The following is a 13,728-nucleotide window of genomic DNA, read 5'->3' as shown; positions in this document are numbered from 1 at the left end:
AATACTTCAGTGTTAAAATCAAGTAAATTTGTTTCCTTAGCTGAGAAAACATGCAGCTGAACTGCATATTTTAATTCTTTTCCAAATTAAGATGTAAAGTTTTGTTAGTATTTGTACACATCTGATAAACAGACACATTATATAATTTGTCAACATTTTTCAATTGGCTACCACTCAGCTTTTCAGGGTTCATACATCAGTTCTTAAACACTGATGCCTATAAATACTGCCTGCTGTGTCATTCAGATTTTATTTCAGTTTATTTCATCTTTCTTATGCATTAGGCTTTTGATTTTATCTACTCCTGCTTATGAGTAATTTGGAGAAAGAAGAGAAATAAGACAAAAATTTCAAATGTAAAGTAAATTGCTGAGTAAACACGTGACAGACTAACCAGAATCTGGCTGTGTTTCACTTCATAAAATATTTTCCAAAATGTCCCTGTGAGCGGAAGTCATAAAAGGAATAAGCATGGGATCATGCAAGGTGTTAAATGCCCTCAGCTTTTAATGATGTTAAGGAAAACTCATGGCAGATGATGTTTTCCTGACTAGGTCTCCTGAGTCAAGAAATAAATTAACTACAAATTCATACATTCCCTTAGTTGTGCACTTACTACTAAGCAAGGGCAATCCTTTGAAATTTTAGCCCTAGAAGTTACAATTAAGTCTATTGAGGAAGAATGCAAAAAACAATACCATACAACAGAATATAATTGTGTTTCTATCCAAAACAAAGTAGAGAAAAATCTATTCAGAGCTTTTATTTTTGTTGCAGATTAAGATTTTTATGATTCCAACTGTACAGTGTTTTGGTTAAGTTTTTTCCTTTTTTCCTAGCAGAACTGCTTTTTCCAGCAGGGGGCCATATTACTGCATGCATCTACCTGGTGTAGACTCTTAGGTCTTGAAAGCATTTGCCCTGTATTACAGCAAAGTGAATTAATAGGCACCCCTTAATTTCACCTCCAAAACTTGTTTATTTTTTAACTTAACTTTCTAAGAAAAGGCTGGCTGCCTGTCTACCTCCAGGAAGTGATTGCCAAAATAGATTTCATTCCAATCCAACAAAGTGCAGTGATATTTCAGTATTAAGTTTACAAATGTTGCATAAAACATTAGATTAGATAATATTAGTGCCACTGTTGTGACTGCTTTGTGAGGTCTCTGTTGACAGACCACAGCGAATGGGACTGTGAGGGACCAGTTTGGATGGCTGAGTCATGCAACAAACTTCAGGTAGTGCTTTCAGCCTTTTAGAGACTTGAGTCAATCACCATAAGATCTTCAGATTCCAGGAAACCAAGTTTATAGCTGACAAAAGCAATTGCTTTCTGTGAGGAATGACTATTCTATGCTTACTAATTTCATTTCTGTATCTTGATGTTTACTACCATAAATTCATAAGCTTGATGTTTGGATAACGTTTTATATACATTGATGTGATTTCCCTTGCTTCTTGTGCTTCATTGAAATGAAATTCATGCTGTACTGTGGGTTTCTATTCAGATGAAAAGTAGATTGTATGGCCTTGTGTTGTCATATATTTTCTTTAAAAGGAGAATAGGGAAGCTCAGAGTTTATTTTGCTGAGTACTGTAAATTAAGAACTCAAGACTGTATCTTACTGAGAAATCCCCAGCTATGTCATGCAATAAGACTTGCACCAAGAAACCAGGCAGTCAACTTTTTTTTGTATTGTTTTGCAGCCTGCAACAAATTCCTTGGTGCTACTAGCTTTAGAATCATAGCTTTGTATAACCATGTAGGTTGGAAAAGATTATCAATCCCAACTATTAACGTAACACTGCCAACTCCACCACTAAGCTATGTCCCTGAGTGCCACATTTACATGTCTTTTAAATCTCTCCAGGGATGGTGACACCACCACTTCCTTGGGCAGCCTGTTTCAAAGCATGACAACCCTTTTGGTGAAGAAATTTTTCCTAAGGTGAACAAATTTTTCCAAAATCCAATCTAAACCCCCCCTGGCAGAACTTGAGGCCATTTCCTGTTGTCCTATCTCTTGCTCCTTGGGAGAAGAGACCAACACCCACCTCATTACAACCTCCTTTCAGGTAGTTGTAGGGGGCAAGAAGGTCTCCTCACAGCCTCGTTTTCTCCAGGCTAAACTTCCTTAGTTCCCACAGTAGCTCCTTGTAAGACTTGTTCTCTACACCCTCACCAATTTGTTGCCCTTCATTGGATGTGCTCCAGCACCTTGATGTCTTCCCCGTAGTGAGGTGCCCAGAACTGAACACAGTATTTGAGGTGTGGCCTCAGCAGTGCCAAGTATAGGGGGATGATATGGTCACCTCCCTTCTCCTGCTGGCCACACTGCTTCTGATACCAGAATGGATCCAAAGCATTCTGTTGTCTTTTTGTCTATAGAAGGAAATCAGTTTTGTCAAGCAGGACCTGTTTCTCATGAGCCCATACCTGGTTGTCCTGTACATGTGTGATTTCACTGTGCCCAAGATGGCTTTCAGCCTTCACATCACCCACAAGTCCTTCTGTGTTCAGACAAGTTTGCAAACAATTTCAAAGCAGTTCTCTGACTGTTATAGCAAGGCACTTTAAGATTCACATGCTCAGAGCTGAGACCAGGCACAGGTCAAATTACGTAGCTGTCTGAAGCATCAGATTAATCTCTACAATAGCATCTGCCACTTGTTTCTCCCAACATGACCACGTACATTCACTGTGTTTTTCTGGGCTTCCCCCACTCTCTATTCCAGTTCTTCATCTTCTGTGGCAGGATCGAGCCTTGCTCTGTGGTGACAAAATTCAGTTTTACTTAAACTCTGTGAGAATATGCTAGCACTTTTTTGAGACATATCTGCAAACAGCAGACCATGTTTATAGCTGTGCAAGAAATCTGTGTTGTGACACTAGTCATCAGCATATTCCAGTTGAAACAGAGTGCATGCTTGCAACCTGAGCCTGACTGGTCTTGACTTTGGATGCCTACTTAAGTATTTCCACAGAATATACCCCCCAGTAATACACAAACACACTACTTACTTCTCCTTCCCTGATGTAAACAAGTTGCATTTTTTTGCCAAGAGAATTTCTGCAAACCTGCTGTCCTTGTCCTGCTCAGTATATGGGTATTTGCTAAACCCATCTGTTGATTATAAAGTGCTGCAAGAATTATAATTTGTTTTTACAGTCGCAGTATTTTGTTTATTATAAGTTTGGGTGGCACTCCTGACAAGGCTGAGTTGTTTGCTGAACAGCCATGTGATTGATGTCAGTATTCTGGTACTGTTCTGTTGAACTTTTAAAAGCAAGTTTTAAGCATAAATAATTTCCTTTGACAGCATAATTTTCTCAATGAAGCTTTAAAGGAAAGGTTTCCTAAAAGCTCCATTCTTACCTGGGTTCTAATGTCACTCTGTAGAACCAGTTATTTTTAAGTTGCTAGTCTAGGAAATGGGGCAAATCCATAAAATGTCTAGGGTCTGGAGAAAAAAATTACCTTCATAAATATGTTTTGTAAGCCCAGGCTCTTAACATATAGCTATGCAGCATGGAGGAGGAAGAGACATGCTGACATGGGTGTAAAAAAATGATAAATCACAGCTCTGTAGACCTTTCCTTTTAGTATATATGGATGCATATAAAAATCAAAACTGTGTTTCATGGTGATTTTTAATTCTGTCTTCTCACAAGAGGCAAGAACTTATTCACAACAGTACTGTTATTTAAAAAAAATCTGGAAGTTTCAGCTTTTAATTATGCATGCAGATTATTATCCCTGCACATGTTTTTCAGCTTGTTCTTGAACAAATTATATATTTAATTTGTTTGTTAAATACCTCCTTATGTGATTTTTTGTCTTTAGTTAAGAATAGAATTCTGTAACTCTTCATGGTAATCTTCTTTTCAGAGACTAATGTACCTATTAGATGTCCTGCTCAATGGATGTCATATGCTGGTCACTGTTACATAATTCACAGGGACCCCAAAATATGGAAAGATGCCTTAACATCTTGTAGGAAAGAGGATGGGGATCTGGCAAGCATCCATAATGTTGAAGAGTACAGCTTTGTTCTTTCTCAGCTTGGGTACCGTGAGTATTTTTTTACAATAACATATATATGCTTATATGAAGAAAGTTTTGAATATGTCTTACCTATTAATAAAAGAAGGAACCTGTTTTAAAAAAATAAAACATTGTCCTGATCACAGAGTACAGAGGAGTTAAATTTTAGATACCATATTTTCAAGTACTTTTCAAGTATTTCAATACCAATACCATTTTTCAAGTCATGTTGCTTGTGTTTCTTCTGAAAAAGGAAGCTGCCCAGTGTGTGGATTCAGATATGCCCCAAATTAAATATAGTACTTATGTATTTGGTTTCTGAGCACAGTCTTTGCAAGGCTGCAGATACTGTGTGATCGTTACAGGAGATGCAACCATGAGTTTGCATGTAGGATCAGTTACTGTTTTTTGATGGCAGTCACATGTTCACTTCTATGCAGGAGTGCAGGAGTTCTATACTTCTTTGTGGGAACTGAATCTGTGTGTGCTTTTATGCCAGAGAAATGTTTGTTTATCATAAAATCACAGAATGGCTTGGTGTGGAAGGGTCCGTAAAGATCACCCAGTTCCAACCCCTCTGCACAGGCATGGACACCTCCCACTAGGCTACGTTGCTCAAAGCCCCATCCAGCCTGGCCTTGAACACTTCCAGGGAGGGGGCATTCACAACTTCCCTGGGCACCAGTGTCTCACCACCCTCACAGCAACAAATTTCTTCCTAATGTCTAATCTAAATCTACCATCTCTTGTTTCAAACCATTCCCCCTTTTCCTATGACTATAAGTCATTGTAAAAAGTTCCTCCCTGGTTTTCCTGTAGGTTCCCTTCAGGTACTGGAAGACTGCTATAATGTCTACCCAAGAGTCTTCTCCAGGCTGAACAACCCTAACTTTCTCAGCCTGTCTTCTTAGGAGAAGTGCTCCATCCCCCTGATCATCTTTGTGGCCCTCCTCTGTATTCCCCCAAACAGCTCCATGTCCTTCCCATGTTGGGGGCTCCAAAACTGGACAGTACTCCAGGTGAAGTGAACCAAGAGTTGAGTAGAGGGGGAGAATCACTTTCCTCAGCCTGTTGGTCCTACTTCTTTTATTGCAGCCGGGGATATGGTTGGCTTTTCCCAAGTGAATAACCATAGGACTAGAGAAAGGGGCCTGAAGTTGCACCGAGGGAGGTTTAGACTAGATACTGGGAAGAATTTCTTTACTGAAAGAGTAGTCAGGCACTGGAAAGGTGCTGTGATTGCTGCTTCACGTTGAGCTTCTCATCAACCAACACTCTTAAGTCCTTCTCTTCTTGTCCTTCATTGAGAGTGCACTAAGCTCCTTTCAGCTGCAGTGTAACATCAGTCTTTCAGTGGCAATGATAAAATAGCTGTTGTGCTTTAGTTTTGTATCCTAGCCAACTCCACTGCAACTTGTCTTCCCATTCCTGAAAGAATGATTTCTGGTTCCTTCATGAACAACATGCAACTTTTACTCTTTCAAATGATATTATTAGTAAAGGTGGAACCTCTTGATGAGACTTTAAGACATCTGAAAAAATTAAGGCTCTAAAGGAAACCAATTTTGTTTTCACCTACTCCTTGGAAAGAGATTATTTAATGTTTTAATGCCTTTTTCGAGACCTTTCCTGAGTTGACTGTGCTGCAGTTTTTGTAAAAGTGGATGTTTCTGAAAGGCAAAATAGTCCTGAAGGAAACCAGGCTTCCCACATATGCCACATTCATGGCAAAAGACTGTTTTGAAAGCATTCTTTTCAGGGAAGTAAAACAGGACTAACTGAAGAAGCCTTTGAAAGCATTTTAATACTGGTATCAGGTTACACTTGTTCACCAAGATGAGAACACCATGTATTCCAGTGCCTAGAAAATCTTGTCTGCATCACTACTCAGATGCAGTCAGCGTGGAACAGAAAGAACAAAAGTTTATCTTTGTGCCAAACAATTCATAGTCCCATGATGAAACAAAGGAAGAAGTGGTACAATGAGATGAATATTGTCACAGCAGCCAAGCTTCTGTTGGCATCACTCACAAAGGAGAACTTTAGAGAGGAACATGAAGAAGAATAAAGAAGTGCATTCTGGATGTTTATACAGAAGTCCAGCATGTGACATGGAACAAATTTCACCCAGTGTGTGTCTGAGAGAGTGTGAAACAGCTTATTTGCAAGTGACTGGGAAAAAAAATCTGAACCCTTCTTGTTGGAGGAGACACAGTAAGGATAGTATGATAAGCTATGAGACCTGATCATACCTAGGTATTATAAAGATGGGAGAAACATGGGAGGGAAAGAAGCAGTTAACTCTGTTAAACTGACACTCGAGGAAGATTATATTTGCAGCAGCTTGGCTGGTCAAAACGGGAAGCCTCCATGTTCCTGTCACTAGCAGATGTGAGACATATCATATGAGAGTTTTAATCTGCGGTGTTATCTTTGAAAACCTGCATCTGAAGTGTGCTAATCAGCCAGTTTTGCCTGGAGGGCAGTGACTTTGAACTGTTTTACAAGCAATTCTGTTGCTAGCAATCACAGCAACAGAAAAGAAACAGTTCCAGTTCCCCTGAGACACCCACTCCTGCAGCTGATGGCTTTTTGTGTGGGCTCACAATCCCATTTTTAATTTCCTGGCATAATTTCACTGCCAGGTTGACTGAGATCAGTCTGTATTGAGGATGTTAGAGGAAGACCTACAAAAAAAGGCAAGAACTATGATAACAAAGTGAACAGGAAAAACCTCTAGTCCTGTAGATGGGCTGTAGAAGTGCAATGTCATAAACAGTGGGAAAAAGTGTTAAAAGTAACCTAGCTGTCATTTGTGAAAAATATGCATAAAGAATATGTTCTAGCAAGCAAATAGTTGATACTCCACTTGGAAATACTGCTGTCTACAGAAAGGACTGTGCGTGTACTTGGTCAGCGTGATCTGAGTCATAATGCTGTGGACAAAAGGAAACATCTGCTGCCTTTTGCATAGGCTGGATGATGGATTAGAAATAAATAATTAAATAAATAAAAAAAACCAAAATGAAACCAACAGAAATTCCAGTTGCACTAAACAAAGTTATAAAATCAGCTCTAGAGAGGAATTTGATGATGACAGAGTTCAGATTAATTATAAATATTAAAATTTTTAATCCTCCTTATTCAAATAGTTTATTCAGAACAAAAGTAGATAGAAACATTACAGTAGCAATGTTTTAGAGTGGAGGATTTTAAGCACAGAGAAACAAGCCTCTGGGAAACAGCTGCTGAAAAACAACATCCTTGATCAATCCTGTGGTTTCCTACCAGCCAAAACCTAGCAGCTAACTCTATTAACTGAAAAATGAAAAAATTATAACAACCAAATGAATTTAATTTTGCTGTGAAATAAAAAAAATCACAGGCACACCAGTAACGGGCAAACTTGCAAGTACTCTGCTTGTCAGCTCTAAAAGACACCACTGGGTGTCTGAGAATTAGAAAAGGGCACTTTCACAATGTGAAAGGTAGGAAGGAAAGAGGAGGTAGCATTTTATTTAGGTGTTTATTAATTTCTTGTTACAAGAGTTCTGAGCTGCAGCAAAAGAATGAACCCAGCTGCATTACAACATAATTCGACCAAGATACTATTTTGTCTCTTTTGTACAAAGCTAAACATGTTTAATATATTACCACTAGAGTGAATGTCCTTTCCTGATGACTGGAGTGAGTATATGAGGAAAGGTCTGCTCTCTTTATGAAACAAGGAGCCTTAATTTCTTCTGACTGCCTTTTAAACTTCCTGAGGATAAATTGTTTTCTGTTCCATGACTATAGGGTTTCACATCATATAAAAGGACGGCTATTTACCTATTTAATTGTTTGTCTTAGAGCCAGCTGATGAGCTGTGGATTGGGTTGAATGACCTCAAGGTTCAGATGTATTTTGAATGGAGTGATGGGACACCTGTCACCTACACCAAGTGGCTTCGTGGAGAACCCACTCATGCAAACAACAGGCAAGAGGACTGTGTTGTTATGAAGGGAAAGGTAAAGTCATGTAGTCATTGACTTAATTATCTTATAATTACATTTATCATTTTGGCTTTTTTCTATGCAAGAGCACAGCGGGGTAATACTCTTTGAAGCAGTCCATTTTAGAGTCTTATAGATGTTACTTTTTTGAGGAAGAATCCTTGTTCAAGGTTGCCAGAAAACCATTTTTGTTGTCTTTCCTGAGAATCAGGCAAGTGGTGGCTTTCCTTGAAGACAACTGCCACCCGAACCTGTACTTCTGGATTTCAGTTTGTACATATGGGCTTTTTCTGAAGTAGTTTTTAGTTACACTGTGATGTATGTGAACATTAATGTTTTTCTTTAGGAAGCAAAAAAGACATTTTGGTTATTCTTGGATTTTTTTTTTCTGATTTGAAAGAATATGGGTACCTTAAAATGTGCTACCAATTTTAATGGTGTTAAAAAGAAGAGAGAAACACTAACTTTGGAAGAAAATAGAGAAAATAGAGGCCTTTACTTTCTTTTTCTAAGCAAAGTTGTAAATCTCAAGTCAAAGTGGATTAGATGTCATACTTGTATCTGCATAAGCTTGTAAGAGCTGTGACAAAAGTGATTAGCAATGGCATTAGTGGAAGCCTTTACTGAGTGGCTGTATACCTAGAATTAAATGGCTGCCTTTTGGAATATGGCAATGATCCAGGGAGTACTACAGGAAGTGAGATAACACCTGGTATAAAAGTCAGTCTGTGCATGATGTTGCAAAATTATAGTTTTCCACTTTGTGATAATTAAACATAATGAACTTACCACTGCCTTCAGGGTTGATGTAATTTATCAGTTATTTAGCCAGTTTGCTGGCTCTACCTGGGCAGGAACCCAACATTTGCAGTCAATGTGGGTCTATACCCTAATATTGTATTTGCCATATTGTCATTTGAGGCAGGGGGATTAAAAAATTGCACTGAATGGAACCTCACAATGAGGTAACTAGACAGCCAAAATTTCAGAGTAAGTTTTCCCATGGTGAAGAAGTATAAATGTTGTGAACGTTGTGCTGATTTCTTCCAAGTTGAGGTCAGATTTTTAGGTGGTTATCTGAAATGCCTACCAGCCTAGTGAGACTGAGAAAGAAATTATAGGGTCTGATGAGGCAGCCACCAATGGACTTACATTGCAGTCAGCATAAGAGGAGACACAAGCACCAGTTGAGCATCCTACAGTTCTTCATTGTTGTAGGCAATGGTGTTGAGATTTGGGAGAATTTTTTCTGGAAGCAGGGTTTGTTGAGGTTCTAGGGCATTTGGCATATTGTGGCACAAGGGAATGTACATTACCATGATGGTTATTTTACATTTCTGGGTGGGAAAACAAGGAAAGCAAAAAGGGTAAAAAAAACAAAAACAAAGAAAAAATTTGCCATCAACTGCTATGATTTTCATTCTACAAGAATGGAGCCAGGTGAAAAATTGCCTTGCACAGGGGTTTCTCTTCCTCTCCCAATACCTTAATTTGTCTCTTGAATCAAAATGGGAACATAGTGTGAGGTTTATTACTTTCAGTACAGCTCCCTTTGAATGTCACTGTTTCTTCTGAGAATCTGTGCTACGAAGAATAGCAATGCTAATTCTAGCTTTGACAATGAACTTTTTACATCTTCAAAGTTTTCTATAAATATTAGCTAAGGATGTAGTAATATGTTTGGGGTTTTTTCTGTTGTAACAGGATTTCTGTGGGAGAGATGATATCTCCCTTTCCTCCTGCATGCTTATTAAATCAGTAGCCTACTAAATCAGGAGTGTATTGGTGTCAGCTTTTTTTTTTTATTGGTGCTTGCTTTTCAGAATGGTAAATAATGTAAGAAAGTGCAAGTCAATGGTCAATCAGTGCCAGCACAAGTGAGGTTGGAATTCAGCAACACTATTAGATGTAGGGTTTGCTGCTTTTAAACCTAGAAAAAAAAAATTACTTAAAGCATAAAGCACCTTTTTGAAGCTAAATCTCAATTGACTATGGTTTTCTGTTCTTATGTTCAGGATGGATTTTGGGCAGATCATTCTTGTGAAAAGAAAATTGGCTACATTTGTAAAAGGAAACCCATGCCAGAATCTCCTACAGAAGAGGAAACTGTCGACATGGGCTGCCAAAGAGTAAGTGAAGAAAAAGCTGTCTGATCTGAATAGGCTTCTAGGGATGATTAAAAGGAGAAAATGCCACCTAGGTGACAGATAAAAAAAATGAAAATTGAGTTCTGTGTTGCCATAATCAGAACAAGTTTGCCTTCTTATTTCTATGCCAGTTGGATTACTTTATACATACAAATAAGTCTAGGCTCTGACTGTCATTTGGCTCTTGATGCTCCCTCTCTTTTTCCAGAACTTAATCCAAACTCAAACCTGTAGTCCCAGCAGTGGATAATTTTTCCTTGATTGGCATTCAAGCCTTCCTAAGGAATTCGCCTGTATCAGCAGTTGCCCTTCAGCTCTGGATAAAATTTTCTGTAAAATTATTCATAGCAGGAAGTGCGTGCTTGTCTACATTCTGTCCTCAAGGCTTTGTTGTAGTCTCTGGCAGTGCTCTCTACTTTGAAGAATTTATGAGTGCCTGAGCAAAATTAATCCATTGCACTCCTTCTGAACTGCCAGCAGATCTGTTATTTATTTAGAAATGCCCATCCTTTGGTAACATAACACTCAGTAATTCAAAAAAAAATTTACTGTAATTTGCTATGTCCTAGGGAATCTTACTGTTTTTTGTCTTTCGTGAAGAAACTGCCTTTTCTCCCAATTCTGCTTTAAACAGCTGCAGAGGATATCTTTGGTGTTTATTCCTAATATTCAAAAAAGAGTATCTGTGAACCTTACAAATATTCAATTGTTAGAGAAGAAAAAGGGACCCTAATACTAATGGGTGTTATGGTTCTCCTTGCCTAGAGGACTAAGTGCATGCTTGTAGAAAAAAAAGTCTATCATAGTTGAGAAACTGAAAGCCACCAGAAGAAAATTTGTGTCAACTGTGGCTCATCATAGCAAACTCTTTCTTCTTTAAGCATATTCCTGAGTTAATGACACTTGAATGACAAAATATCAAAAAAACAGTGCTAATGTTGGTTAATAATAAACAAACTTTTTTGAGGTATTATTCCCTTTCTGAGAACCCAAGCTGAAAATTGCTTTTCAAGACCATTTTCATGACTGCACAATGTCTATGTGCTAGTTATAATCCTATAATGAGCACTAAAGGTGCACAGCAAAGCCCCTTATGCCTTCATATGTGGAATGCACTGACTGAAAGTTCATTGCATGTGAAAAATGGTATTATAAAAGAAAAATTTTAAAAGCTATGTTCCTGACTGTTTTCAGTCCAGCTTTTTCAGTTCAGTTGTTCCTTTTTCTAATGATTATAATGATCATTTGATAGTGGTATATATCAGGGTTTTTTTGGGGTATTTCCTTGCCTTGTCTTGCCTTCCCTTGCCCTGGCCCTTGCATTTCCTCTTACCTTGCCTTCTTTTTAAACAAATTTAGAAAAACTGCAACATATGCAATCTCTTGATGTCTATTTTGACAGGGTTGGAAAAGACATGGTTTTTATTGTTACTTCATTGGAAATACATTTGTATCATATTCTCAAGCAAATCAAACCTGTGTAAGGCATCAGGCCTTTTTGGCAACTGTTAGAGACAGGTATGTAAAAGTCTATTTGCATGAGGGGATCACATGAAGCTTTAGCATCCAGTGTCATTGGAATATCAAAATAAAAATTCTGAACTGGACAAGAGTCCAGGCAATAGCTATGTGTAGATACAGAACTTCTCACAGTTTTTGCATGTGTATTAAAATCCAGGAATTGAGTTTATAGTAAATCAGTGATGGCTAGGAAATCAGTATATATATATGGTTACAGCTAGGAAAAAATAGAATTATGTTTTCTGTTTTCTTAATAACACTCTGAAATGCCTACCAACCTAGTGAGGCTGAGAATAAATTACAGGAGTTGATGAGGCAGCCACCAATGGACTTTGCATTTAGCATAGCACAGAGAAGACACAAGCACCAGCTGATGGGTTTTCCTTGAGTGAGGGATACAGAATCTAATTTGATTATTAAATGTAGAGATAAGCTTCTGAATTCCTTTCAAAAGGTAGTTTAAATGAGCAAGAACATACAGTTTTGGCCTGTCTGGTTTTCTCAGAGTTGGGCTACTTTAAAAGGATTTAAATAAAAAACCAAATGATGAACCTGAAGATCCATCACCATTCAGCCAGGGTTCAGTGTGTGCTAAATTTCTGAGCAACCGGTGCACATTACTGGATGTGGAAAATTGGAAAAAAATGAAAGTTTAAGAACCAAAGCCTGTTTCACTTGCAGTTGACTTAATGCTTTACCTCTTATATATTTCTATATAATCTAAATAGACATGCTATAATGAGAAAACTCTGAAGTGTCATGGATGATAGCACTCTAATTGTAAGTAGAACTGCAACTGTCATAGAGAGGATTTAGCATTATTGTGGTCTTCAGACTATACATTAAGATCAGACTTCTTTTATTTATTTGATTTCTGAAGAGCTGTTTGTTTAAAAGCCATAATGAATTTTGACAGTCTTTACATCTACATATGTTTGTTTCCCAGACCTAACTTTGCCTGTATGATCACTGGATTTAACCTGTAGTGTTCCTTAGTTTGATAATTTAGTGTCATGCTACTCTTGCTCTACTTCTGTGTATTTCTTGAATAAAGCTGAGATTCATTTTCCAGTTTTGGATCTTCCTGAAAGAAGTCATTCAGATACAAGGGGACTAGAAACACTCAAAAAATGCAGTGGTATAACACATAAGTCATGTCAGGTTTCTTGTTTCCCACTGATTTCATGTCAGTCTGTGACTGCCATTTTCTTTACTGGACATCCAAAGAAAAGGTGGAATACTCTGGTATTCAAGCATGCAAAATATCTGTTATGTAATGTTTGGTTATGAACTTAGTTCAAGTAAATCCACCCAAACTACACTTTTAAGAAGGTACAGTGGTAATTCTGAGAAAATATAAGCCTTTTACAACTTCTAAAAATAAATTTTATGGTATTAATTTAATGACTGTGTTCTTTTGAGTAGATACGAACAAGCCTTTCTCACTAGTTTGGTTGGGCTGAGAACAGAAAGATACTTTTGGATTGGACTTTCAGATGTAGAAGAAAAGGGAACATTCAAGTGGGCTAATGGCGAGCCTGTCTTATTTACACACTGGAATTCTGAAATGCCTGGTGGGTAAAGCTGTATACTATTTCATGAATCCACTACTTGATTCTTTTTACTTTACTCCCTAGCCCTCACTTAATGGAATAAATACTGACTGATCTCAAATTCTCTCTTGCTGCTTTTCTCAAGTGTGCAGTATTGTTGCTAACTTCCAGCCTAGTGTTGAAAGGAGTTTTTAGTATGATCTTGGAAAAAGCCTTTAAATTGAGATCAAGTTTCTGATTTGCATCTCTTCTGGAAAAGTCAGTGTCTGTACTGCTCAGGAATAGCAATCTCTGCAGGCATACTGCACCCTGCTTGGAAGTCCTGCCTGTTCAGCCAGGTCTCAATGCACTTGCTGTGTGTTCTGAAGTATGTGAGATCACAGCGTGCAATCAACATCTCTGGTCTTAAAGAAAATGTGATTACAGAAAAAGACAAGAGGGGCAAGATAAGATTTATGTTTAGTAT

The 13,728-nt window shown here is 37.9% G+C and overlaps 1 protein-coding gene across 2 annotated transcripts in view; it reads left to right on the top strand.

Moving 5' to 3' along the window:
- Positions 1-13,728, top strand: part of LOC139792170 (macrophage mannose receptor 1-like) — a 50,103-nt gene that overhangs the window by 14,239 nt on the left and 22,136 nt on the right. For both annotated transcript variants that reach the window (XM_071735120.1, XM_071735121.1), the window contains exons 7-11: positions 3,891-4,073; positions 7,899-8,056; positions 10,057-10,170; positions 11,591-11,706; positions 13,135-13,283. In XM_071735120.1, coding sequence (XP_071591221.1) covers positions 3,891-4,073; positions 7,899-8,056; positions 10,057-10,170; positions 11,591-11,706; positions 13,135-13,283 — 720 coding nt within the window. The remainder of the gene's footprint in view (positions 1-3,890; positions 4,074-7,898; positions 8,057-10,056; positions 10,171-11,590; positions 11,707-13,134; positions 13,284-13,728) is intronic.

The sequence above is a fragment of the Heliangelus exortis genome, chromosome 2, assembly GCF_036169615.1.
Source record: "Heliangelus exortis chromosome 2, bHelExo1.hap1, whole genome shotgun sequence".
Classification (NCBI taxonomy): Eukaryota; Metazoa; Chordata; class Aves; order Apodiformes; family Trochilidae; genus Heliangelus; species Heliangelus exortis.
The sequence above is the reverse complement of the archived record's forward strand: the minus strand, read 5'-3'. Positions and strand labels throughout refer to the sequence as shown.